Source organism: Rhinopithecus bieti, unplaced genomic scaffold (assembly GCF_001698545.2).
Source record: "Rhinopithecus bieti isolate Rb0 unplaced genomic scaffold, ASM169854v2 scaffold_6876, whole genome shotgun sequence".
Taxonomy (NCBI): domain Eukaryota; kingdom Metazoa; phylum Chordata; class Mammalia; order Primates; family Cercopithecidae; genus Rhinopithecus; species Rhinopithecus bieti.
Window position 1 is genome coordinate 1,419,863 of NW_016805229.1, and position 24,276 is coordinate 1,444,138.

The 24,276-nt window shown below is 46.7% G+C and overlaps 1 protein-coding gene across 6 annotated transcripts in view; it reads left to right on the top strand.

Annotated features, from left to right (window-relative positions):
* MYH11 (myosin heavy chain 11) overlaps positions 1 to 24,276 on the top strand; it is a 164,281-nt gene that overhangs the window by 66,597 nt on the left and 73,408 nt on the right. For 4 of the 6 annotated variants that reach the window (XM_017871716.1, XM_017871720.1, XM_017871717.1 and 1 more), the window contains 5 exons: positions 10,113 to 10,215; positions 12,166 to 12,186; positions 14,387 to 14,479; positions 18,706 to 18,769; positions 21,516 to 21,614. In XM_017871716.1, coding sequence (XP_017727205.1) covers positions 10,113 to 10,215; positions 12,166 to 12,186; positions 14,387 to 14,479; positions 18,706 to 18,769; positions 21,516 to 21,614 — 380 coding nt within the window. The remainder of the gene's footprint in view (positions 1 to 10,112; positions 10,216 to 12,165; positions 12,187 to 14,386; positions 14,480 to 18,705; positions 18,770 to 21,515; positions 21,615 to 24,276) is intronic. The other 2 variants (XM_017871719.1, XM_017871721.1) reach the window with 1 other exon arrangement.

Sequence of the window (24,276 nt, forward strand, 5' to 3'; positions counted from 1 at the left end):
TTTACAGTATGAGAGTTGAAACTAGAAGGTAGAGCATTCCCCTGTTCAACCTGAGCTGGGAACGTGTGCATTGGTGGAGTCGAATTTTCCATGCTCTGCACATGTTCACAAATGACCACAAAAGTGCCATGAATATTGATTTTGGGGTTACAAATAACTTTCAGCAGGTGGGTGAATTTGCAAATATGGAATATGTAAATAATGAGGATAGACTGTGTGTATATATATATATTTAATATATAATATATATTATCTTTAATATATTTATATTCATATATATTTTTTAAGATTTGGAAGCAACTAAAGCTATAATTAACAGGGGTTATTTAAATGAAATACAGCATTTCCAGGTAGCCACTACAAAGAGTGAGGCTGATCTATTTATGCTTAGAGAGAATGCTCTTTGTAGATATACCGATGACGGGAAAACACAAGGGCAAACCAGCATATGCATAATGTAACCGTGTGCGTCTTTAAAAAGAGCAGGAATGCGTGGACATGCATATGTTTCCTATTTGCATAAAATTATCTGGAAGGTCAGTTAAAAACTAGTAATAAGAATTGCAGATGGTGATGGATGGTATGATGGCAATTAACTGTATCAAGAGAAGGTTTGGGATTGATATAGCTAGAAAACCTGGAAACAGTAAAACAAAGGCAATTATAAACTCCAGGAAAAACCAAAAGTTGGGATGGAAGGAGAAGTAATCACATTGGACTAAGGAGCCCAGCTGTGCAAGTTTGGAGTATTTATCTAACCAGAAAAACTACCTGTGATGGAATTGGCTCTGTGGGGAAAGGGAAGAGGATTAGATGGGAACTGAATTCTCATCTTCCATGGTCAGAAGTAAACATTTGATGTTTAACAATGAATAGTTTAGATCTAGAGATATAATGCTACCTAGCTATGTGGATATAAATGCTAAAACAACCTGCTGACCTGGTTTCCTAGTTTTCTGGCTTCTAGGGGTCACCTACATTCCTTGGCTCATGGTCTCTTCCTCCGTCTTTAAATTCTGCAGCACAGTATCTTCAAATCTCTTTCTCTGGTCCCCCTACCTCCCTCTTATAAGGCCCAGGACCCTTGTGGCTATATTAGTCCCACCTAGATTATCCAAGACAGTCTCCTCATCTCAGGCAAACATATTCAGAGATTCTGAGGACAGGCTATGGACATTTTGTGGGGCTGTTTTCAGCTGACCACGGAGGCATTTGATCCCCTAGGAGCCAAACCCATGCATAAGCCACATGTCACCTCCCCAGGAACCAAAATAGTGTTGCTCAACTGCCCTCTGTTGAGTGAATGAATTAAGTGTGGTAACAGAGAGGTGCAGGAAAGAGTAGGACTTTCAGATGGCTTCCTAGCTATGTGGCTATGCATGGGTCACTTAACCTCTCTGAGCTGAGCTTATGGAGAGGCTGTGAAGATGAAGAAGAGGCCACCCTGCTCTCATTTCCAGCACCCATGCCATCAGCAGTGCTGTCTAACATAACTTTGTGATGAGTTCACTTAAAATGTTCACTTAAAAGTTCACTTAATTGAGCTCTTAAAAAGTGGCAAGTGTATTACAGAACGAATTTTTAAGATTTTAGTTAATTTAGATAGTGGTTCCTAACTTGGACAGTGTGATGCTGAAATATTTCTCATCTATATCCATTCCTCTGACTCCACCACCTCTTCGTAGTTCACGGTCCCATCACCTCTCACCAAGGCCTCTGCAGCAGTCTCTTAAGCTCCCTGCTCCCATTGCTTGCTTGCTTCCTTCCTTCCTTCCTTCAATAGGAATATTCATCCATTATTCATTGAATAAATATTCATTAGCATGCTGTCATAAAGTGTGGATTCCAGAACCTAACCCTTTGGGTTTGAATTCTGGCCCCATCATTGTCTAGTTGTATGCTCCAGGAAACAGGTCAGTTTGCTTCTCTGAGCCTCAGTTTCCCCATCTGTAAAATGGGAACAGTAAGCACCCCATTGTGTTGTTGGAAGGATTAAACGAGTCACTACATGTGAAGAACGGAGAAACAGGGCGCTACCCCATGGCGAGCACTTTGTAATGATCAATTGCTATTGCAGTGAAAGTGCTCACTATTTTTTAAAAATCTTTCCTGCAATCCGGTATCCATCCTGCAGTTTATTTATTTATTTATTTTTTTGAGATGGAGTTTTGCTCTTGTTGCCCAGGCTGGAGTGCAATGGCGTGATCTTGGCTCACCGCAACCTCCACCTCCCAGGTTCAAGCGATTCTCCTGCCTCAGCTTCCCGGTAGCTGGGATTACAGGCATGCACCACCACGCCTCGCTAATTTTGTATTTTTAGTAGAGACAGGGTTTCGCCATGTTGGTCAGGCTGGTCTTGAACTCCTGACCTCAGGTGACCCAGGGAGCCTCCGCCTCCCAAGTGCTGGGATTACAGGTGTGAGCTGCTGCGCCTGGCCCATCCTGCAGTTTGTTGTTGTTGTTATTTTTTTGTTGAGACAGAGTCTCACTCTTGTCTAGGCTGGAGTGCAGTGGTGCAATCTCAGCTCACTGTAACCCCTGCCTCCTGGGTTCAAGCAATTCTCCTGCCTCAGCTTCCCGAGTAGTATGCCATCATGCCCGGCTGATTTTTATATTGTTAATAGAGATGGGGTTTCTCCATGTTGGCCAGCCTTGTCTCCAACTCCTGATTTCAGATGATCCACCCAACTCGGTCAGCCTCCCAAAGTGCTGGGATTGCAGGCATGAGCCACTGTGCCCAGCCCATCCTGCAGTTTTGATTCTCCCCACACTGGTTCTAAAGCCCCATTCCCCTCCTGAAATGGTTTCCTGCACCCATGAGAATAAAACTCAGATTCCTTACCGTGACTTGGAAGATTGAGTGTGGATCCGCTCTTCCCTCATCACTTCTTGCTGTCCCCCTCTGTTGTGGCCCTCCAGCCACACTGGAGAGCATTCCGTCTCATACCTGGGCCCAGCATTTCCCTCCCTTGGACCTCTGTCCACACCGTTTGCCCTGCCTGGCCCACCCTTCCCTCCATCCTTCCCACAGGACTCTCTTGTAACTTTCAAGGCTCAGCAACTCCCTGGCTTCCCCATGCACAGCCTCCCCTCTCCTCCCTTCCCCTCAATCTTCTCAGTCATATCACACTGATATAGCAATGATATCTCCACCACAAACTATCTTGATTATTTGTTTGTTGACTTGGCTGTTGTGTATCTCCATCTCCTGGAATGCAGCATTAGCAAGGACTTAGCACACTGCCCACACACAGCCAATGCTGGAGAAGTAGGCGTTAGCCATTGTTAGAGAGGAAATCCCAAAACGATGCAACTATTATTTGCAAATGCATCCGGTCACCCCAGAACCACCAACATCTTCAGTCTCTGTATTAGATTTTATTTTGCTTGTTGTGAAATTCAGCCAAAGTGACTAGAAGGACCTACAGGTTGACAGCAGGGCTGAGCTTTCAGGCATAATTGGTGGTCAAGAGAAGCCGGGTTGGAACCAACTGTTTGGTTATGCAGTTAAGAAACTGGAAATTGGCTGGGTGTGGTGGCTTATGCCTGGAAACTCAGGGCCTTGAGAGGCTGAGGCAGAAGGGTTGCTTAAGGCCAGAAGTTTGAGACCAAACTGAGGAACACAGTGAGACCCCATCAGTACAACAAATTCAAAAATTAGCTAGGTGGGATGGTGCACACCTGTAGTCCCAGCTATTCAGGAGGTTGGGGAGGGAGGATCACTTGAGCTTGGGAGTTAGAGGCTAAGTGAGCTGTGATCGTACCACTGCACCTCAGTCTGGGCAACAGAGCAAGACCCAGAGAGAGAGAGAGAGAGGAAGGAAGGAAGGAAAGGAAGGGAAGGAAGAAAAGAAAGGAAGGAAAACTGAAAGCTGAATAAATGTAATTTTTAGGCCTGAGTTGTATTTTGTCTAGCATGTAATCCATCCAGTGTACTCAGTTTAATTAGAGGCCATGGGCCTGGTTGGAGAAACAGCTGTGTAATCAAGGGGCTAAATTAAGAGGAGGAGAGTGGTGGCACATAAAATTAGAGAGAGGTAGGGGGGTGCTTTCAGGCCCTGGGGAGGAGTTTAAACTTTCGTCTAAAATGAATGACAGGCCAGGCACGGTGGCTCATGCCTGTAATCCTAGCACTTTGGGAGGCCAAGGCAGGCTGATCGCTTGAGCTCAGGAGTTCAAGACCAGCCTGGCCAACATGGCAAAACTCCGTTTCTACAAAAAACACAAAAATTAGCTGAGCCTAATAGCATGTGCCTGTAGTCCCAGCTACTTAGGAGGGTGAGGCAGGAGGATCTCAGCTCACCATGCCTGGGAAGCAGAAATTTGGCAGTAAGCCAAGATTGTACCACTGCACTTCAGCCTGGGTGACACAGTGAGATCCCACCTCAAAAATTATATACAATAATAAAATAAATAAGTAAAATGGATGAGAATGTGCTAAGGGACTCAAGCCAGGGAAGGACAAACTTTGACCAGTGGGTCAAATCAGGCCCTTGCCTATTTGTTCTAGATAAAGTTTTATTGAAACACAGCTGCACTCACTTGTTTACATATTTGCTTTTGTGCTGCAGTGGAGAGCTGAGCTTTTACAGAAAGAGTTTGCTAACTCCTAGCTTAAATAGTGGGAAATTGTGAATATTATTTATATCTTAATGATAGGATGAATGTTGAAAATCATTATACAAACAATAGATAAGCACTACGGAAGCAGTGGTTATAAAAGTAATAATAGGTGGGCATAGTGGCTCACACCTGTAATCCCAACATTTTAGGAGGCCAAGGCAGGAGGATTGCCTGAGGCCTGGAGTTCAAGACTATCCTGGGCAACTTAGCGAGACTCCACAAAATCAAAAAATTAGCTAGGTGTAGTGGCACATGCTTGTCATTCCAGCTACTCAGGAGGCTGAGGTGGGAGGGTCACATGAACCCAGGAGTTCGAGATTGCAGTGAGTCAAAGTTGTGCCGTTGCACTCCAGCCTGAGCAACAAGCAAAACTGTCTCAAAAAACAAAAGTAATAATAACTAGCATTTTGATATACCAGGCATTGTTCTAAGCATTTTATATAAATATTCACTCGTTTAATCCTCATAAGAATCATATAAAAGGTCAGGCATGGTGGCTCATGCCTGCAGTCCCAGCACTTTGGGAGGCTGAGGCTAGAGATCACTTGAGACCAGGAGTCCGAGAACAGCTTGGGCAAAACAGCGAGACCCCTGTCTCTACAAAAAATTTAAAGATTAGCCAACTGTGGTGGTGTGTACCTGTAGTCCCAGCTACTTGGGAGGCTGGGGCAGGAATATCACTCGAGCCTAGGAATTCTCAGTTGCGGTGAGCTATGATTGCATCACTGCACTCCAGCCTGGGCCACAGAGTGAGACCTTGTCTCAAAAAAAAAAAAAAAAAAATCATACAAGGTAAGTGTTTTTATTATACCCATTTTATAATGGGGTAAAGAAACTGAGGTATGGAGAGGCTAAATGACTTGCCTAAGGTCACACACAGGTAACTGGCAGAGCAGGGATTTGAACTTGAGCAACCCGGCCCTGGAGCCCATTATGCTATTCTGCCAATTGATGCTGTAGGGGAGAGAGGCGTTGCTTCTGCCTGGGGTTTTGCAGGATGTGTAGGAGTTGTACAGTACAAAATGCCAGAATGCCTTGCCAGTCACATAAAGACCAGGGACTGAATAGCTGTGCGGTTCATCAGAGACAATTTGGCTTTCCTACCAATGGCAAACCACAGGCTGCAATGGACTTGGCAATATTCAACCTTGGGAGCCAGGACTAGGTACAGAATTTGTAAAATTTTGCAAAATGAAAATGCTGGCTGAGCGCAGTGGTTCACTCCTGGAATCCCAGCACTTTGGGAGGCTGAGGCGGGCAGATCACGTGAGGTCAGGAGTTCGAAGCCAGCCTCACCAACATGGTGAAATCCCATCTCTACTAAAAATACAAAAATTACCCAGGCATAGTGGCAGGCACCTGTAGTTCCAGCTACTTGGGAGGCTGAGGCAGGAGAATCACTTGAACCTAGGAGGAAGAGGTTGCAGTGAGCCAAGATCACACACTGTACTCCAGCCGGGCAATAGAGCAAGACTCAGTCTCAAAAGATAAGAAAAGAAAATGCAGAGCCTTTATAAAGAATTATGAAGAATTTCCAGATGGCAACATTAGAGTATTAAATCAAGCACAGGGTGGTCCCTGTAAGACTGTACAGGTCCCACTGATGAAGCCAGCCTGGATGAGGGGTTAAGTGGCCATTGGGTGGTTCCTCCCAGCCGCTGGGGCTGGACTGATTAAAAGGAACTGGCATTGGGGTAATTACAAGGCCAGGAGGCCATATTTGGTCATGAGTCCGGTCCTTCTCTGGGAACAGGGAGAGGAAGAAACAAGAAAGGAGTTTAGGGTACTCAGACCAGGAAGGCATCTTCACCCCTAGAGGTGGGGGTCAGAAAAGCCAAGTTATGAATGTTTCTGGACCAACTCGGAGCATATCAACCTTCAGACGCCCATGAGCCTGGAGCTTGGGATGTTTTATTTGGCAGAACCTCCCAGGGCAATTGGTTTTTCTCAACAGAACTTGGAAACAGTGGAGCCCAGCAGCTACATGGGAAGGGGTAGAGTCCCAGAGTTTACGTCCCACTCCTCATCCCGGGCAAAGTGGAAGACCATAGCCATGGACGGGGCACGTTGATGTCTTTGGTTTTTTGTTTGTTTGTTTTTTGAGATGGAGTCTCATTCTTTTGCCCAGGCTGGAGTGTAGTGGCACAATCTCAGCTCACTGTAACCTCCGCCTCCTGGGTTTAAGCGATTCTCCTGCCTCAGCCCCCTCCCTCCACCAAGTAGCTGGGATTACAGGCGCACACCAGTACGCCCAGCTAATTTTTGTATTTTTAGTAGAGACAGGGTTTCACCATGTTGGCCAGGCTGGTCTTGAACTCCTGACCTCAAGTGATCCACCTGCCTCGGCCTCCCAAAGTGCTGGGATGACAGGCGTGAGCCACCGCACCCGGTGATGTCTTTGTTGTAAAAGGGAGGAGGTGAGGGAGGTTCAAGGCCAGGGTGGAAAGGAAGGAATTGTTGTGGGAAAGAGAAGGGAGCACCAGCAGTCTAGGAACACTGGTTTGTCGGCATGAAGAGTGTGTTTCACACGTGTTGTTTGTGCACACTGCTGTCCTGATTCTTGTCTTGGATCTGAATAGGTTCATGACCACCTACGCAAGTGATTTCCTACATCCAAAAGTTTCTCTACTTTCTCTTGCTTGAATCGGAATCCATCCCCTTCACTTTAGAATGAAGTCTAGCAAAGTTCTGACGTCAGTCTGATTGAAGTAATTCATACTTAGGTGTGAATGACTGAGTGGCTTGATTTGTTGGTTAGGGCAAGTAAAGACTGCTGGAATATATGGCAGAACTCCAATGGAGTGGTGCTGGGACTTCACTCTGTCTTTTCTCTTTGCTGATTTGTTAAAATAAAAGGGTAGGGGGCAGAACATGGGCCCTGGTGTCAAGTGGACCTAAGTTCAAATCCTGATTCTCCTCCATTTCCTATCTGTGTGAAAGCAAGAGCAATTGTGGGCTGGAGCAATTTACTTCAACCTCTCTCTGCCTCATTTTCCCCAGGTGGGTGATGGGGATAATTAATAACTCTCTCATTAGATTGCTGGGTAGAATAAATGAAAAGATTTGTGAGCCCAAAGCCTAGTACTGTGTAGGCCTTCAATAAACATTAATTCCCCTTCCCCTGCCCTTCTTCTGGCCTTGGAAAGCAAGTCCTTAGAGGGTTGGGCCTGTGTCATGGAACACCTTGGTGAAATGTAGGAAAAGGAATTCTGATTGCATTAGAATCAGAGACCTGACTTTCCATTCTGACTGTATCCCTTCTTTGCTGTGTGACCTAGGGAAAATTGCTTACTGACTCTGTGCAAGACTCCTCCTTCTATAACAACATGGAGGCAGGAAGATGATAAAGGAAATAATTCATGTAGAGCAATTAGCAAGGGACCCTTCCCTCTTTGTCATTGGGATACCCCCAATGACAAATGCCAATTCTTCTCTCTCTTAAGAGATGGGATCTTTCTATGTTGCCCAGGCTTCTTTCAAACTCCTGGCCTCAAGTGATCCTCCCAACTCAGCCTCCTGAGTAGCTGCGATTATAAACGTGGCCAATTCTCTGCTGCACCCGGCCATTTCTCCTCTTTTACACACACACACACACACACACACACACACACACACACACACACACATTCTGGTCTTAGTTTCCCCTTCTGGGGATATAGGGTAATACCTTCATGGTTCCCATTTCATAAACTGCCTCTGAGGCCATGTGAAACAATGTGGCCCCTGGGAAGGAAGGCCTCTAGGAAGGGAAGGGACCGCACAAAGACACTGCAAGATGTTCCATCATTCTTGGCCATTAGACACTTGATTTCTGGACAGTGGGACCTGTAGGATTAGGCCCAGCAACTTGGGCCACTTTTTTTTTCTTTCCCCCTTTCTTTTTTCTTTTCTTCTATTTCTTTTTTAAGCCATGAGCCAAGTTATTAATGGGCCCTTGGCAGAGAAAATTAATTTCTTTACTTCCTAATTAGGAAGAAGAGCAGAGACTGTACTAGCTGTGGTGGCACTGGTTCAGCACAGAGAACCGTGGGCCGACCTTGGGGTGAACAAATTCTTTTCCCAACTTAAAAAAAAATCTCTCTTATATTTTAGAGTATTAAGTGAACTCAGAAAGTCAGAGAGATGAGGCAAAGAAAGGAAACACAAAAAACAAAAGGAAACTGAAAAAATAGGAGAAGATGATAAACAAGTGAAGTTTTGGTGAAGGCACTGTCCTTATCTTTGACTAGGAATGGTGGGACATAGAGACGGTATCTAGATGGAGCCATTCCATTGTGATGATTTCTGATGGCCAAAACAGGCAGCTAGTTCATGAAGGCCATCTTGGTAAAAAAAAAAAAAAAAAACAAAAACAAAAAAAAAACTACCTTCATATTCCAGGAGTACATACTTTTTTGAGAAGACAAACCATGTCATACTGATCTAAACATATCAGTCATTTACACTTTATCGTGAATTACTTCAACTGGGCTTATCCTTAGATACTTAACTGAGATCATCAGCTAGCCTCCTGAAACATGGGGTGGGATTCCTCAGAAGATAAAGGGACTTGCCTCTGCTCAGTGATCAATGGGATAACCAGTTTTTTGGTAAATTTTTCTTTCCATAAGGGAGCTTCTTAAACTTTAGGTCCTGGTACTCCAGAGGCACTTAAGTCCTTTCTTGAAGGCTGCCTTGTGCCTGGTCTTTCCATTTCTAGCAATGCTAATGATGTCTTAAAAGTAGACAATTCCAAATAAACCTGTTTGGACCCTTGTAGGAAAACTAAGGTTTTCTTTTTCACCCTATTTTTTAAAAGATGAGGTCTTGCTCTGTCACCCAGGCTGGAGTCCAGTGGTGTGATCATGGCTCACTGCAGCCTCAAACTCCTGGGCTCAAGCCATCCTCCCACCTCAGCCTCCTGAGTAGCTGGGACTACAGGCATGCACCACCATGCCTGGTTAATTTTTCTTATTTTTTATAGAGTCAGGGTTTTACTGTATTGCTCACGCTGGTCTTGAACTCCTGGACTTGAGTGATCCTCCTGCCTCAACTTCCCCAATAGCTGGGACTACAGGCATGTGCCACCATGCCTGGCTAATTTTTAAATTTTTTTGTAGAGGCATTGTCTCTCTGTGTTGCTGAGGCTGGTCTCAGACTCCTGGGCTCAAATGATCCTCCCACCTCAGCCTCCCGAAGTACTGGGATCACAGGCATGAGCCGCCACCACGCCCAGCCCACCTTTTCACTCTTTGTATCTGAATTCTTTTGTACGTCCTCTTGGAAGGAATAGATCGGGCATTGGACCTAGGTTGGGGACCCAGTTCAGCTCACTACCAGAGATGTGACCTTGGGCAAGTTACTTCCCCTCTGGGAGCCTCCGTTTCGCCCTCTGGGAAATGGTGGTGATCGTCATTATCGTCCTGCCTGGCTCATGGAGCTGCGGAAAGGTCACCATGGAACGTGTGCATAGATGATGTCCACTGGGTGACTGTTCCTGTGTCTTTCAGAGGTGAGTCCGGAGCCGGGAAAACCGAAAACACCAAGAAGGTCATTCAGTACCTGGCCGTGGTGGCCTCCTCCCACAAGGGCAAGAAAGACACAAGTATCACGGTGAGTGGCAGTTCCCAGTCAGAGGCCATGATTTAGCCAACCGGTCTCCAGCTTGCAGCGCAACCGAGATACAAACAGAACATCGCTGCAAGAACTCAGGCCCTGTCTGACTACCCCTCCCCTGAAGACTCAAAGAGAGACCATCTTTTTGGCGAGCAGGCCTGTTGAGTATGGGTGATTTCTTGGTTCAGCTGGAAGCGTCCCTCCAGAAGGGGGCCCGTTTTGTGAAATGAGAATAAGTCCTTTCCTTCCGCAGTGAGATCTTCCTTCATGTCAGGGCTTCTCAGTGGTGGCACTGATGGCATTTTGGACCAGATAACTCTTTCTTGGAGGGACTTCCCCGTGCCTCGTACAATATTTCATGACATCCCTGGCCTCGACCCACTAGATGCTGATAGCCCCCTTCCCTCCAGTTGTGACAACCAAAAATATCTGTAGACTTGTCAGATGTCCCCTGGGGTGGGACAGTTGCCCTAGATTGAGAAGCACTCCTTTCAGTGAATCTCTGTAAAGTCCCAGGGGTTAAGGTACCTTTTGGGTTCCCTGATTCCTCCACGTGTCCCCCATCCCTGGGATGGAGATGCTGGTATCACTTGGCCCATGGGCTTCAGTGCAATGCCATTCAGTAACTGTGGATGGAGCACCTACTGTGTGCCAGGCACCACTTGGGGTGGGGACCTGGGGATAAGTCTGAGAGATGCTGTTATTCTCTTCTGCGAGCTTCTGGACCTGTGGAAGAGCACGTAGTTGTCACATAATCCCAGAAATAAACAGATGATGACACAGTATGACTAATGATGACACAGTATGACTAATGATGACACAGTATGACTAAGAGCTTGGGAGGAAAAGAAGAGGAGGTTTCTAGGGTCACCCCCTCTAGGGCCCATCCTTTTCTTCCTCCTCGTGTGTCAGCCCCACCCCATCTGTCCCACAGGAGGGGGCACGCGGTGGGGCCGCCAGGACTGGCCAGCACCTCCGTCTGCAGGTTCGCAGGCAGAAAGATGGTAGGATGGAGATCTGACTACGGTGTGGGGGTGTCTCCAGTGTTCGCCATTCCGGATGTCGCTTTAGGCCCTCAGAGGGGACTCGGGAGCAGCCACCATGGTCGGGTTGTCTAGAGGCCCTTGGAGATCTGGAATGGGTGCTGGTTGTGGCTTTGGAGAACTTTCCTTCTCCGAACAAATGCAGGAAACTCAAGATTCAGCATCCTAGAGTTGTCTCTGGCAAGTTGGTTTCTAGCCATAGTGAGTTGGAACAACGGCTCCAAAGGCTGCGTGGCAGTTAAAATACAGTTTCCACTGCCTTCCCTTTCCCTAAAGAGTAAAAATAGGACATAATACTTTCTAACAACTCATCTTTTTCAAGGGCCTAGTATGTGCTACTTGTTTTGGCTGCATGTGTAAACACATCTCAGACATTGTCTCATTGGATACTGTTTTAAGGAGACTAATGTGACCCCAGTAATTATGAAAATCTTTGAAATGCCTGGATCTCTAAGAAATTAGAAAAAGGAGGGAATGGCTGAGCCATGGGGGCTCATGACTGTAATCTCAGTGCTCTGGGAGGCAAAGGCGGGAGGATGGTCTGAGCCCAGGAGTTCAGGACCAGTCTGGGTGACACAGTAAGACCCTGTCTGTACAAAATAAAAAATAAAATAAAATAGAATTAGCCAGGCATGGTGTGCATGCCTGTAGTCTTAGCTACTTGGGAGGTTGAGGCAGGAGTATCGCCTGAGCCCAGGAGGTTGAGACTGCAGTGAGCTGTGATCGCATCCCTGCAGCTAAACAGAGAGAAAAAAAAACAGTATCAAGGAAAAGGAGCTGACCTGTCTGTCTTGGGGACTCCAGGCTGTTTGGGGGGATCAAAGTCATATAGTCTCCAGCCCCTGATGTCCATGTGATGGAAATAACACTGACATTTGTTTTATACTGTGTTGTTCAACCACAGCAAGGCCCATCTTTTGCCTACGTGAGTAACTGAGAGTGTTTTCCTGGTGTGTAGGGGAGGCACGGAGTGAATTTAGATCTGCATGATCCTGTTGCACCCACCAAGTCCTGTAGCTGGTGGTAGAAATGGGGTAGGCCTTGGAGTTTCACAACTCAAACAAGTAAATGCACCAAGATACCATCCTGTGGGTGTCTGATGCCAGGGCAGGGTGTGGGGGTGCATTTACCACCCACTGGACTCCTATTGGAATCCCCAGGTTTGCGCTTCAGCCTGAAATGGATTTCTCTAGTTCAGAATGAGCCCCTGCACCCTTCAAAGCATCCACTCCTGGTACCCCTGACTGGAACAACCTAGACAGAGACGTCTGTCCCATCTGGCTGAGTGTCTTAGGACTGTCAGGCACCAAAGCTTCCCTGGCTCAATGGACAGTCAATGGCACAGCTGTGGCATGCCTCCCTCTTTTCTCCCCGCCATCATCCCTAAGTTTCTTCCCCCAGTTCCTGTCCCTGGTGCACCAGTGTGTCCCTGTGCATGCGTGTGCAGTGCGTGTCTGTCTCTTGCATGCTGGTTGCTTGACTCAAGCCTCCAGAAACCGTCTTGGAGGTTGCGATGCACTAGCTTTGGTGGCGCGGTAAGGCCCCAGCTACGCAACGCATAACCTGGTCCTGCTTGGACCTGTGCCTATGAACTCATCTCTAACGCAGAGCTTGGGGGGCTGACATGTGGGTCCCAGCCTAGAAGAAACCCACGGGTGTCTTCCTCGGCTCCCAAAAAGATCATTCAATCCATCTTCGTTAGACCCCGGGTGACAGTGTTGCAGATCAGAAGGAGAAGTACAGTTCTTATTTGGGATCTGCTCTTGCGTGACCTTGGCCGAGTCAGTTAACTTCTCGGGGCCAGAGTTTCATCATCTATGAAATGAAGGGTTTGCACCAGGTCCCCCATTTAAAGCTCTCTTGCCAGGACTTTTCAACCTTACCTGCTAGAATCCCCATTCTAGAAAGGGAGTCTTTTTCAGAGACCATGGAGACCCCAAGTTTATGTGAACAAAAGTGATTCCTTTAGTCATCTTCCCACCAACAAAGAAACACGCACGGCGCTTCTCGTAAATTTCCACCAGTCTCAGCTGTGGTGATTCCGCTTGTGGCTGAGATTTTTATGCGAATGAGGCTTTTGCTTCATCTTTCTCTGGGAGCTACAAAAAGGAGGATGTGTGGACGAATAAAACAGAAACAAATAGCAGCTTCCTGCTTTGTCCTGTAGACCAGGTACCCTGATGCCTTCCTGGCATGCAGAGGAACAAGGAGGAAGCCATGCCCGTCCTTGTCCCCTCTAGACACTTTCCTGGCTCCTGTCCAGCCCAGCCCTGCTGCCTGGAAAAATAAGGAAGGGAAGGCAGGAGGGAGATCAAGGAGAAAAACTCCCAGAATCCAGGGCCTGGAGGCTTCGGGCCCATCTGCAGCCGCTATGTTTTAGGGCTAGGCCAAGAGCAGCTCCTCTGCTTTCCCAGCTTAACTTACCACATTGGCCCTTTCCTGCCATGATTAATCACGTGACCGCGTTTGTGCACATAGCCGGTGGGCTATGTACAGTCTCCGCTGCCTTTAACCCGATGAATGGAGCTCAGGCAACCTGCTTTGAAGCTTTATTCTGCAGTCTGCTAAGAGGATTCCTGGTGGGTTTTGTGCATTCCTTACTTGTCTTCTGTAGGAGACTTCAGAAAACCAGTCCTGAGAAAGGAAAAATTGCAGCTTAAAAAAATTGCACTAAAATAATCAGAAGGAGGATTGTAGTGGTTTAACTTGAAGCAGATTGCTTGTTAAACATAAACAGCAGAACAACTGCCATGTACAGTGGGCAGGTGGTGCACTGCACAACTCTGTGGGGCACCATTCATCATGATGTAAATGACATCATCGGCATTGTACAAGGCAGTGGCTTTGAGTGGCAGTGATATTGTAGAGATGAGTAGGCCCTAGTCTTGAAAAAAGTGACCTTCCTAAGGAGTAGATGTCCTAGCTATGAGAGAGCTCAGACAGTTGCTTCTTTTCTTCTGAAATCCTCCTGTAAATCTGGACATTAGCATCGGGGTCTAAGAGGAGGTAGGAGATAGGAGAGAACCTGTGGGTTAAGGGCAGAGTTTTGTGACAACATCCATCCAAGGTAGAACTGTCAGGACCTAGGTTGCTTTCTCCAATAACTAGATGTGAATGAATTTTAGGGAGAGCTGGAAAAGCAGCTTCTACAAGCAAACCCGATTCTGGAGGCTTTCGGCAACGCCAAAACAGTCAAGAACGACAACTCCTCACGATTCGTAAGTAGCAAAGCCACGCGGGTTTTCCAGAAAAGGTTTGGTGTCATTTCCTGCCTGGGCTGCAGAGTGTCTGTGTGCGGAGGTGGGAGGGGCATCTGACCCTGGAGAGATGGACTGTACCTTACAATCTTGCGAGGGCTCCTGCCTCTCACACTCTCATTCATTCATTCATTCATTCATTTACTATTCACTCAACAAATACTGGAAGGGTGCAGTGGCTCACACCTGTAATCCCAGCACTTCGGGAGGCTGAGATGGGAGGATCACTTGAGCCCAGGGGTTCTAGACCAGCCTAGGCAAACAAACAAACCAGCCTAGATGGGGGGTCTAGGCAAACAAATAGACCCCCCATCTCTATTATTAAAATTTTAAAAATTATTTATTGAGCACGTGCTATGTGCTAGACCCTTACATCCAATACCATTTTATGTAGCAAAACATGAATTGAGTGCCAACTATGTACCACGCACACACCTTCTCCAAGAAATATTTAGTAAGTACCTACTCTGTGCAATTATTCTGGTAGGCACTTTTACATGTACCACCATTCTCTTTGTTTCTTTCTCATTTGCTGTTTTTATTAAGTGCCTGCTGTATACCAGGCACTGAGCGAGGCTCACAGGATTGTGATGAATAGTTCAGATATGGTTCCAGCCTTCACGAAGCTGGTTCTTCCAATTGAAGAACAGACAGTGAGTGAGGCAGGGGGTACTACCGTCCCACGCACACTCCCCAGGCTCCAAAGCAAAAGGTTTTGCCTGAGCCCAACGGGGCAGGGGAACTCTGAAAGTGGGTGGTTGATGTTATGTAGACAAAAATGGTTTCATTGTACAAAAGAAGCTGTTGCCTCTCTGTAGGAGGGTCAGAAAGATATTTTAGTGAGAAAAGATGAAAGAAAAATTGCCTCTGCATTCCAGGAGGGGGGGGGTCTCTGAACTGTTGCTCACTGGGATGGGGTCCCGTGAAAGACTTTGCAGAAAGCTCTGCTCTGCTGAGCATATTCACATGGTGGTCCCTGACCCTGCGATCCCCAAGGCCCATTTTAGTAACAAACAATTACACAATGTCTCCTTTCCTCGCCCAAAATTAGAATCATAGATACTATCACCTCCTACACAGGTTAGATGAATACACGTCAGCGTAATGCCCTAACTGTAATATGAAGAAGAAATAACATAAGACAATTCATTTAAAAAGTATGCATTTCAGGCCCGGCGAGGTGGCTCATGCCTGTAGTCCCAGTACTTTGGGAGACTGAGGTGGGCAGATCACTTGAGCTCAAGAGGTTGAGACCAACCTGGGCAACATGGAGAAACCCCATCTCTACAAAACTAAATAGATAAATAAATAAAATAAAGTACATTTCAGCATGTCAATGTTTGGGCCAGGCCACACAAACAGAAGACACAGTAAGAGACAGACACTTAGGTCTATCCACTGCGACAGCTACAAATACAAGGAAGAGGGTCAAGTTCAGGCACTGGTGATGTTGGGATGGGATTTTCTAGAATGGCAACTGACTCTCGGTGAAACACTGAACCAAAAGCAATCTTCTCTAGAGTCACACGGATGGGATATTCTTATATTACAACAACATTTTAAACACTTTTTAATGCTTTTATTTAAAAGCATAAAAATCTAAGCCGGGCACAGAGTGGCTCACACCTGTAAACCCAGCACTTTGGGAGGCTGAGGTGGGAAGATCACCTGAGGTCAGGAGTTTGAGACCAGCCTGGCCAACATGGTGAAACCCTGTCTCTATTAAAAATACAAAACTTAGCTGGGCGCGGTGACACACGCCTGTATTCCCAGTTACTTGGGAGGCTGAGGTGGGAGAATCGCTTGAACCTGGGGAGATGGAGGTTGCAGCGAGCCAAAGTCACACCACTGCACTCCAACCTGGGTGACAGAGTGAGACTCTGTCTCAAAAAAAAAAAAAAGAAGAAAAGAAAAAAGCATAAAAATCTAAAGGCGTAAAGGTTAGGTTCTAAGTCTAGCTAATTACAAACAGATTTTTACCTCCATGAATATCAAGTGAGACATTGCAAGAGTCATAAGGGATATAGACAAGGATTGGTGTCAGAGACTCTCCTGATCATTGCAGGACTCCCAAAATATCCTTGGCCCCACTGTTCACTAACAACAATGGCCCCCGCCATCATGTGACAAGTCAAATAATCTCTTCCACTGATTGCCAAAATCTCCATAGCAGATGTGTCGCCTCCACTGAGAAGCACTTTGTTTGCGTGTTACAATTCAGTGCAATGTTTCTAGCCCCATCATAAATGGAAGTAAGTGCAAGACAAATCCCTAAAAACATCCTCCACTCACTGGTGTCCCTGCCATCTTGAGAAGGAGAGTGAAGAAAGGCGCCTGGGCCTTGCCTGTGACCAACCGGCTCTCCCTGGCTCCATTTGGGATATGGTCATCCCAAATCACTCTACTGCATGTTTCCCGATAGGGAAAGTTGGAAGGTTTTGTCAAGGACTGAGCAAGCCCTAGGGGATTGTGTCCACACATGCCAACACTTCCCACCACATTATGTCATGGGGGAGGAAATGGATGAAATCCTGTCTCGCCTATTGAGGAAACAGGAAAAGGGTTGATGCCAACAGATGGAGGATTGGATTCCATCCTTGGTTTCATGGCTTAGTTGAGGCAGGTAGATAGGGCCATCTTTGGAGATACTTGTTGAGCCTCTAGGACCAGGGACATGACCCATTCCTGCCTAAAGGACATCCTACACAGGGCCTGCTTGGGCATTGTGTCCAATGCGTACTCACCTGTCCCACAGAGAAGGTTTCATCCATAGTTGGATGATGTGGGTGCAGCCTGTTTTGGAGCAGGGTGGGGCTTGGGAAGGGAGTCCTTTCCAGCCCCTGAATATGGAAAAAGCTTCCTTCTGCTTAGGGCTCTACCTCTCAGGAGCAATGTCATGTTGGACAGTCACTTGATCTCTCTTAGTCTTAGTTTTGCCAGCTTTACAGTGGGGATAGTGGGCTGGGTATGGTAGTTTACTCCTGTAATCCCAGCACTTTGGGAGGCTGAGATGGGAGGATCGCTTGAGTGCAGGAATCTGAGACCAACCTGGGCAACACAGTGAGAACCTATCTGTACAAAAACTTTTTTTAAAATTAGTTGGGTATGGTGGTGCATGCCTGTAGTCCTAGCTGCTTGGGAGGCTGAGGTCATGGGGAAAAGGGGATTGCTTGAGCCCAGGAGTTCAAGATTACAGTGAGCTGTGATTTCACCCCTGCACCCCAGCCTGGGTGACAGAGCAAGACCTTGTCTCCAATAAATAAATAATTTTTTTTTAAATGTGGATAGCCGGCTGGGTGCGGTGGCTCATGCCTGTGATCCCAGCACTTTGGGGAGGCCGAGGCGGGCAGATCACAAGGTCAGGAGATCGAGACCATCCTGGCTAACACGGTGAAACCCCATCTCTACTAAAAATACAAAAAAATAGCCGGGCTTGGTGGCGGGTGCCTGTAGTCCCAGCTACTCGGGAGGCTGAGGCAGGAGAATGGCATGAACCCAGAAGGCGGAGCTTGCAGTGAGCTGAGATCATGACACTGCACTCCAGCCTGGGTGACAGAGCGAGACCTTGTCTCCAATAAATAAATAATTTTTTTTTTTAATGGGGATAGCCGGCTGGGCGCGGTGGCTCACGCCTGTAATCCCAGCACTTTGGGAGACCGAGGTGGGCGGATCACGAGGTCAGGATATCGAGACCATCCTGGCTAATGCGGTGAAACCCTGTCTCTACTAAAAATACAAAAATAGCCGGGCGTGGTGCTGGGTGCCTGTAGTCCCAGCTACTCAGGAGGCTGAGGCAGGAGAATGGCGTGAACCTGGAGGCGGAGCTTGCATTGAGCTGAGATCGCGCCACTGCACTCCAGCCTGGGCAACAGAGCGAGACTCCATCTCAAAAAAAAAAAAAAAAAATGGGGATAGCCGTGATGGACTATGGTCATTGCAAGAGCCAAATGAAATTGATCTGTGAACATGTTTTACACGTTCTGTTGCTGTTAGGCCTGGGGTGGTCTCAGCTCAGCAGATGTTGGTTCTGCCTGATGAGTTGACTCGTGGGGTTCTGAGTGTTTGCAAGAATCTCCCTGCCCCTCACTCCCCCATGCTCTGTAACATCTCCCTCCTGATTGCCCACAGCATGGGGTTAAAGGCTGAAGTTGGGCAGCAAAGCCTGAACTGTGTTTTCCTGTTGGCAGGGCAAATTCATCCGCATCAACTTCGACGTCACAGGTTACATCGTGGGAGCCAACATTGAGACCTGTATCCTTTCCCTGAGCCTGGGCCAAACGGGCACCCCGCCCCCTACCAACCTCCAGCCCAGAGGCTGGGAGAGTCCAGGAGCCACCCCTGTCTTTCCAGCCTCTTAGGTTTCTTCCAGAACAAATCTCCCCTTAACAGCAGGCATTGTGGTGTAGTGGTTATACATGTGTGGACCCGACCCCTGGTTTGAACCCCAAAGAAGCAGCCTAGCCTGCATGTGATGCTCAAATGACCTGTCCTTTAGCTGACTGACCTTGGGCTGGTTACTCCCCCTGTCTGTGCCTCATCAGCAAAATGGGGATGATAATGAATGGTACCTGCCTCATAGAAATGTGAGAATAGAGTGAGTGAACGGATATAAAGCTCTAGGTACCATGCAAGGTGCAGAATAAGGGCTGGCTACGTAGTGTCTCTTCTATGATCTTCACTTCATTCTTATTCAGCCACTGTCCGAAGCCAAATTCTGGACCTGTTAGCCTTTTAGAGACTTGGTCTGTGATTGGCTCCACTTCTTAGATAGGAAATTAATGAAAACAGAGTTTACGCAGAAGAACGCTGATGTCGCAAGGAACGAGTAGAGTGTCTCTTTCATGAATCTGAGTGGTGAAGTGGAGCCAAGTTAGAAATATCTGGACGTGGGGGAACAACCAGGTCTAGAGTTCAGTGACTGATCAGCCTCAGGAGCTTTGCAGGCGGCCCTAGAGCTCAAGGGTATGGTGTGTTCACAGCTTCCTGCGGACCACGTGCTTGGCAATGAATAGGGCCTGGGGGGCGACTTAGCTTCTTTCTGCACCTGAGGCCTGCTGGCAGCACCTAGTGGTCCCATTTGTCCACGTTATATGCCCTGGATAAGAGGGTGGGTTGTGGAGTGGCCTCCTCTCCACTGCACTTGTCTAAGCTGCGGGGATTTGGGGAAACCACTGAAGCTCTCTCAGTTTTGCCTCAGTAAAATGGGGGTGATCGCACCTACTTTGTGGAGCTGGTGCAGTGATTAAATGAAATAATATGCATAATAGTACGCACAGCCCTTGATACGGGGCGGGGCCCAAAGTGAGCATCTCATAGGTGGTGGTTATTGTGTTACTGTTAACGTTTTGTATGTTTCTACTTTAATCTGCCCAAACCAGCCAGGATTCCTGTCCTGCAGCTGGGAGGGCTGCCAGGCTTTGGTCAAGTCCAGAGCCAGGGCCCTCTTGTCCTGCAGCCTTGCACACACCTCTCAGCAGTTCATTTCCTGTGTTTAGAGCGAGCCCCAGGCATAGCGCTGTCCTTCAGGCCTCAGTCTTCCTTTTAGATCAGTGGTTCTGAAAGTATGTTTCCCAAACCAGCAGCATCAGCATCACTTGGGAGCTCTTTAGAAACACACATCTCAGCCGGGCACGGTGGCTCATGCCTGTAATCCCAGCACTTTGGGAGGCCGAGGCGGGCAGATCACTTGAGGTCAGGAGTTTGAGACTAACCTGGCCAATGTGGTGAAACCCTGTCTCTACTAAAAATACAAAATTAGCCAGGCATGGTGGCATGCACCTGTAGTCCCAGCTACTCAGGAGGCTGAGGCAGGAGAATTGCTTAAAGCTGGGAGGCAGAGGTTGCAGTGAGCCAAGATTGCACCACTGTACTCCAGCCTGGGTGACAGAGCAAGACTCTGGCTCAAACATATACATGTGTGCGTGTTCCTGTGTGTGTATACATGTGTGTATACATTGTATATACGTGTATACACACACACACACATTATATATATATATATGAAATGCACACCTTAGACCCTGCCCCAGGTCTGCTGAATCAAATGTTGGAGGGTGGAGCCCAGCAAGCTGGGTTTGAATAAGCCCTCTAGGAATTTTGACGCACCATCAGAAAGTCTGAGAATCACTGCTTTCCAGCTAGGACATGGGCTATGGTCACCCAGGCACTGCTAGCTGGGTTTAGGACTTGAAGAAGACAAGGTCTGCGGATCCAGCCCCATCATCCCACACCATCACACTTAGTGCTGTGGAAATCCACCCAGTACAGTAGCCCAGCCTCCCAGCTGTCCTCTTCCATCACCCCAGACCCTGTGATCTCCATGCCACCCTGCCCTGCCCTCCCCTCTGCTCTCCCTCCTGCCACCCTCCATGGCAGAGCAGCTCTCCTGAAATTAATTAGTATAGCGTGTTTATGGTCTCTCTCCCCTCCGTCCCGTCAGACCCTACTCTTGGAACAGAGGGCATGGAAGACAGCTTTGCCACTTGCTAGCTGTATGATCTTGAGAAAGGACTTCCCTTCTCTGAACCTCAGTTTCCCCTTAATGAAAACACCAATAATAGTTGCACTTACTTCCTAGCATACTTTGTGAGGCTTCAGTGAGACAATGTATATCAATCGTTTCACACAGGAATGAATCATAAATCATAGAGGGTGTCATTATTTGCATTCTGTAATGTCTGAAGAAAGCTCATTTTAAAGAAAATTTGCTGGTGATGGCTGTTAGGGGAACATCTCATTACCATTACCATCTTCCTGGGGTCTTTCTATGCTTTCTCTTTTCACTCTATTCCCCTCCCTTCTTTCTGCATCTGAGGTCGGCTGGCAGCACCCAGTGGTTCCATTTGTCCACAGGGGCGATGGTCAAAGTTAGACATTACCGATCCCTGGGGCAGAACTGGAAAGTCATCCCGTGCGAATTGGGTATGATAGGGATGGAGGTGGAAGACCAGAAGAACACCCGCAGTATCCCCAGAATCCCTAACTCTCTCCAAACCAGATCTGCTAGAAAAATCACGGGCAATTCGCCAAGCCAGAGACGAGAGGACATTCCACATCTTTTACTACATGATTGCTGGAGCCAAGGAGAAGATGAAAAGTAAGTGACTAGCAATGACGTGTGATTGGATGGCTTGAGCCTTCCCTTTCATCAGAATCCGAGGTTAAGGGATTGGCTATAAAAACAGTCTGAGATCCTGCCAGAAAGGACCATGTCTGTGAGTGACAGATGAGCAGTTCTTCATCTCCTCCCAGTGAGTGAGTGTGGCTTTTGTTCAGTCATTCTCATTTACTGACCACCTACTATGTGACATAGTAGCCATCAACTCCAATTAGACATTAGATCATTAATGATTCATGTCTAATTAGACCAGAGAGCATCAAGTCCAACTAGACACAATCTGTGTCTTCAAGGAAAGGGAGAAAGACATTTGCTTTACTTGTCAAATTTATAAAACTTGCAAGTATAAAAGATGCATTCTGGTTTTATAAGGAATTTGCAGGGCCAGTGGGGCTAAGCACTTTTCATTATACATGTTTTGCCAGTGACTTTGTAGAACAGGGGTCAAAACTTTTTCTGTAAAAGGCCAGATAATAAATCTTTAGGCTTTGCAGGCCACACAGCTTCTGTCACAGCTATTCAACTCTGCCATTGTAATGCAAAAGCAGCCACAGGCAATACATAAACCAAGAAGCACAACCAACACATAAACCGAAGTATGCAGGCAACACTGTGTTACAATAAAACTTTATTTACAAAAACAGGCAGTGTGCAGAAGTTTGCTGACCTCTATTGTAGGGAAAAATGTTTTTTATGTAAATACAGTACACTGTACACCAGACTGCAGTAGGAAGTTATGAGTTCAGTTCTGGACATGCAGTTGTTTACTAACTCCTAAAAATATATACAAATCACATAGCTTAAAAAAGGAATGGATCAGTCACTACCTGTACATAGTAGAGTCTACATATTACTAATACGTTTTAAGTCTGAAATTTTATGGGAACAATACAGACTTTACTTCCCATCTCTTTTGTGGCCCAAGTGTAGTTATTTTGGTTAAGACAGTTACCAAAAGGATCTGTGTGAGCTCAGAACTTTGCTGTGTCGGAGTGTATTGCAGAGCTCAGCTACGGGGCTGGCACTTTCCATTATTTAAATTTCCAGGGTGGGGCGCAGTGGCTCATGCCTGTAATCCCACACTTTGGGAGGCAGAGGCAGGCGGATTACCTAAAGTCAGGAGTTTGAGACCAGCTTGGCCAAGATAGTGAAACCCTCTCTCCCCAAAAATACAAAAATTAGCCAGGTGTGGTGACTGGCACCTGTAATCCCAGCTACTCGGGAGGCTGAGGCAGGAGAATCGCTTGAACCTAGAAGGTGGAGGTTGCAGTGAGCTGAGATTGCACCACTGCACTCCAGCCTGGGCGACAGAGTGAGACTCTGTCTCAAAAAAATAAAAACAAGTTTCCTTAATGGCTGGCTTTCTGGAACATAGGATATGAGGTGGAGCAATTTTTGATAAAGGGGGAATGCTGAATGTATGTTATATACCAGCAAACATGGTACATTAGCAGTTACAGTGCAGGACCCTGTGGAATGGGCCAGGGAAAAATGTTGACATTTCTCTTCCTTTTATTTGGCACCAAAGAAAACAGTTTGGCTGTCTGGTAACTTGGGTTCTAGTTTTGTGCTTTGCCTCTGGTCTTCCAGAAATGGGCAAGTATAGGACTCACAACTAAATTCCTGGGGGCCCTTTGTATTTTAGATGATAGAACTGGAAAGATGTTGGGCTTTTAGAAAGAACCAAATATTCCTAAATGCATCCAAACTCGGGATAATGAAGTCTTGGCAAAGACCTCAATCCTCGTGACTTGAATCAGGCATTTCAAGTTAATCCAAAAGTTTCAGTTAACTGGTGTCTTGGGTCAATTTAACCTCGAGTGTATCAAGCAGCTTCCAAGTGACTTGACCCATAAAAGACCTTTATTTTAAAAGAAAAATATCTTGCTGACGTCTTTCCAAAAGTATAACCAAATCCAACCTAATTAAAGATGGATCTGGAAGAGGATCCTTGATGTATTGGAGGGTATACTAAAAGCAAATGGTGCAGGAGAAAGAAAAGCAATTATAAAGTTGGGGGTCAGAGAGAAGCCGAACAACAACAAAGGAAATGTAATCATAGGATACAGTTTTACAGAGAATATCTAATTAATGTCATAATATAAACAGGGAGTTGGCAAACTATTTTCACTAAAGGATCAGTAGTAAAAGTTTTAGACTTTAAGGACCAGATGGCCTCTGTTGCAACTACTCAGCTCTGTTGCCTAGTGAGAAAGCAGCCGTGAGGAATAAACAAGGACATCAGAGCAGCTGTGTTTCAATAAAACTTTATTTACAGAAACAACAGGGGACCGAATTTGCCAACCCATGATAATAAGCCTTATGTATTAATTCAACTAAAAATAGCTGGAGGTGGCTGGGCATAGTGGCTCACACCTGTAATCCCAGCACTTTGGGAGGCTGAGGCAGGTGGATCACCTGATGTCAGGAGTTTGAGACTACCTAGCCAACATGGTGAAATCCCATCTCTACTAAAAATACAACACATTAGCTAGGTGTGTTGGCGGGTGCCTGTAATCCCAGCTACTCGAGAGGCAGGAGAATTGCTTGAATCTGGGAGGCAGAGGTTGCAGTGAGCCAAGATCGCACCACTGCACTCCAGCCTGGGCAACAAGAGTGAAACTCCCTCTCAAAAAAAAAA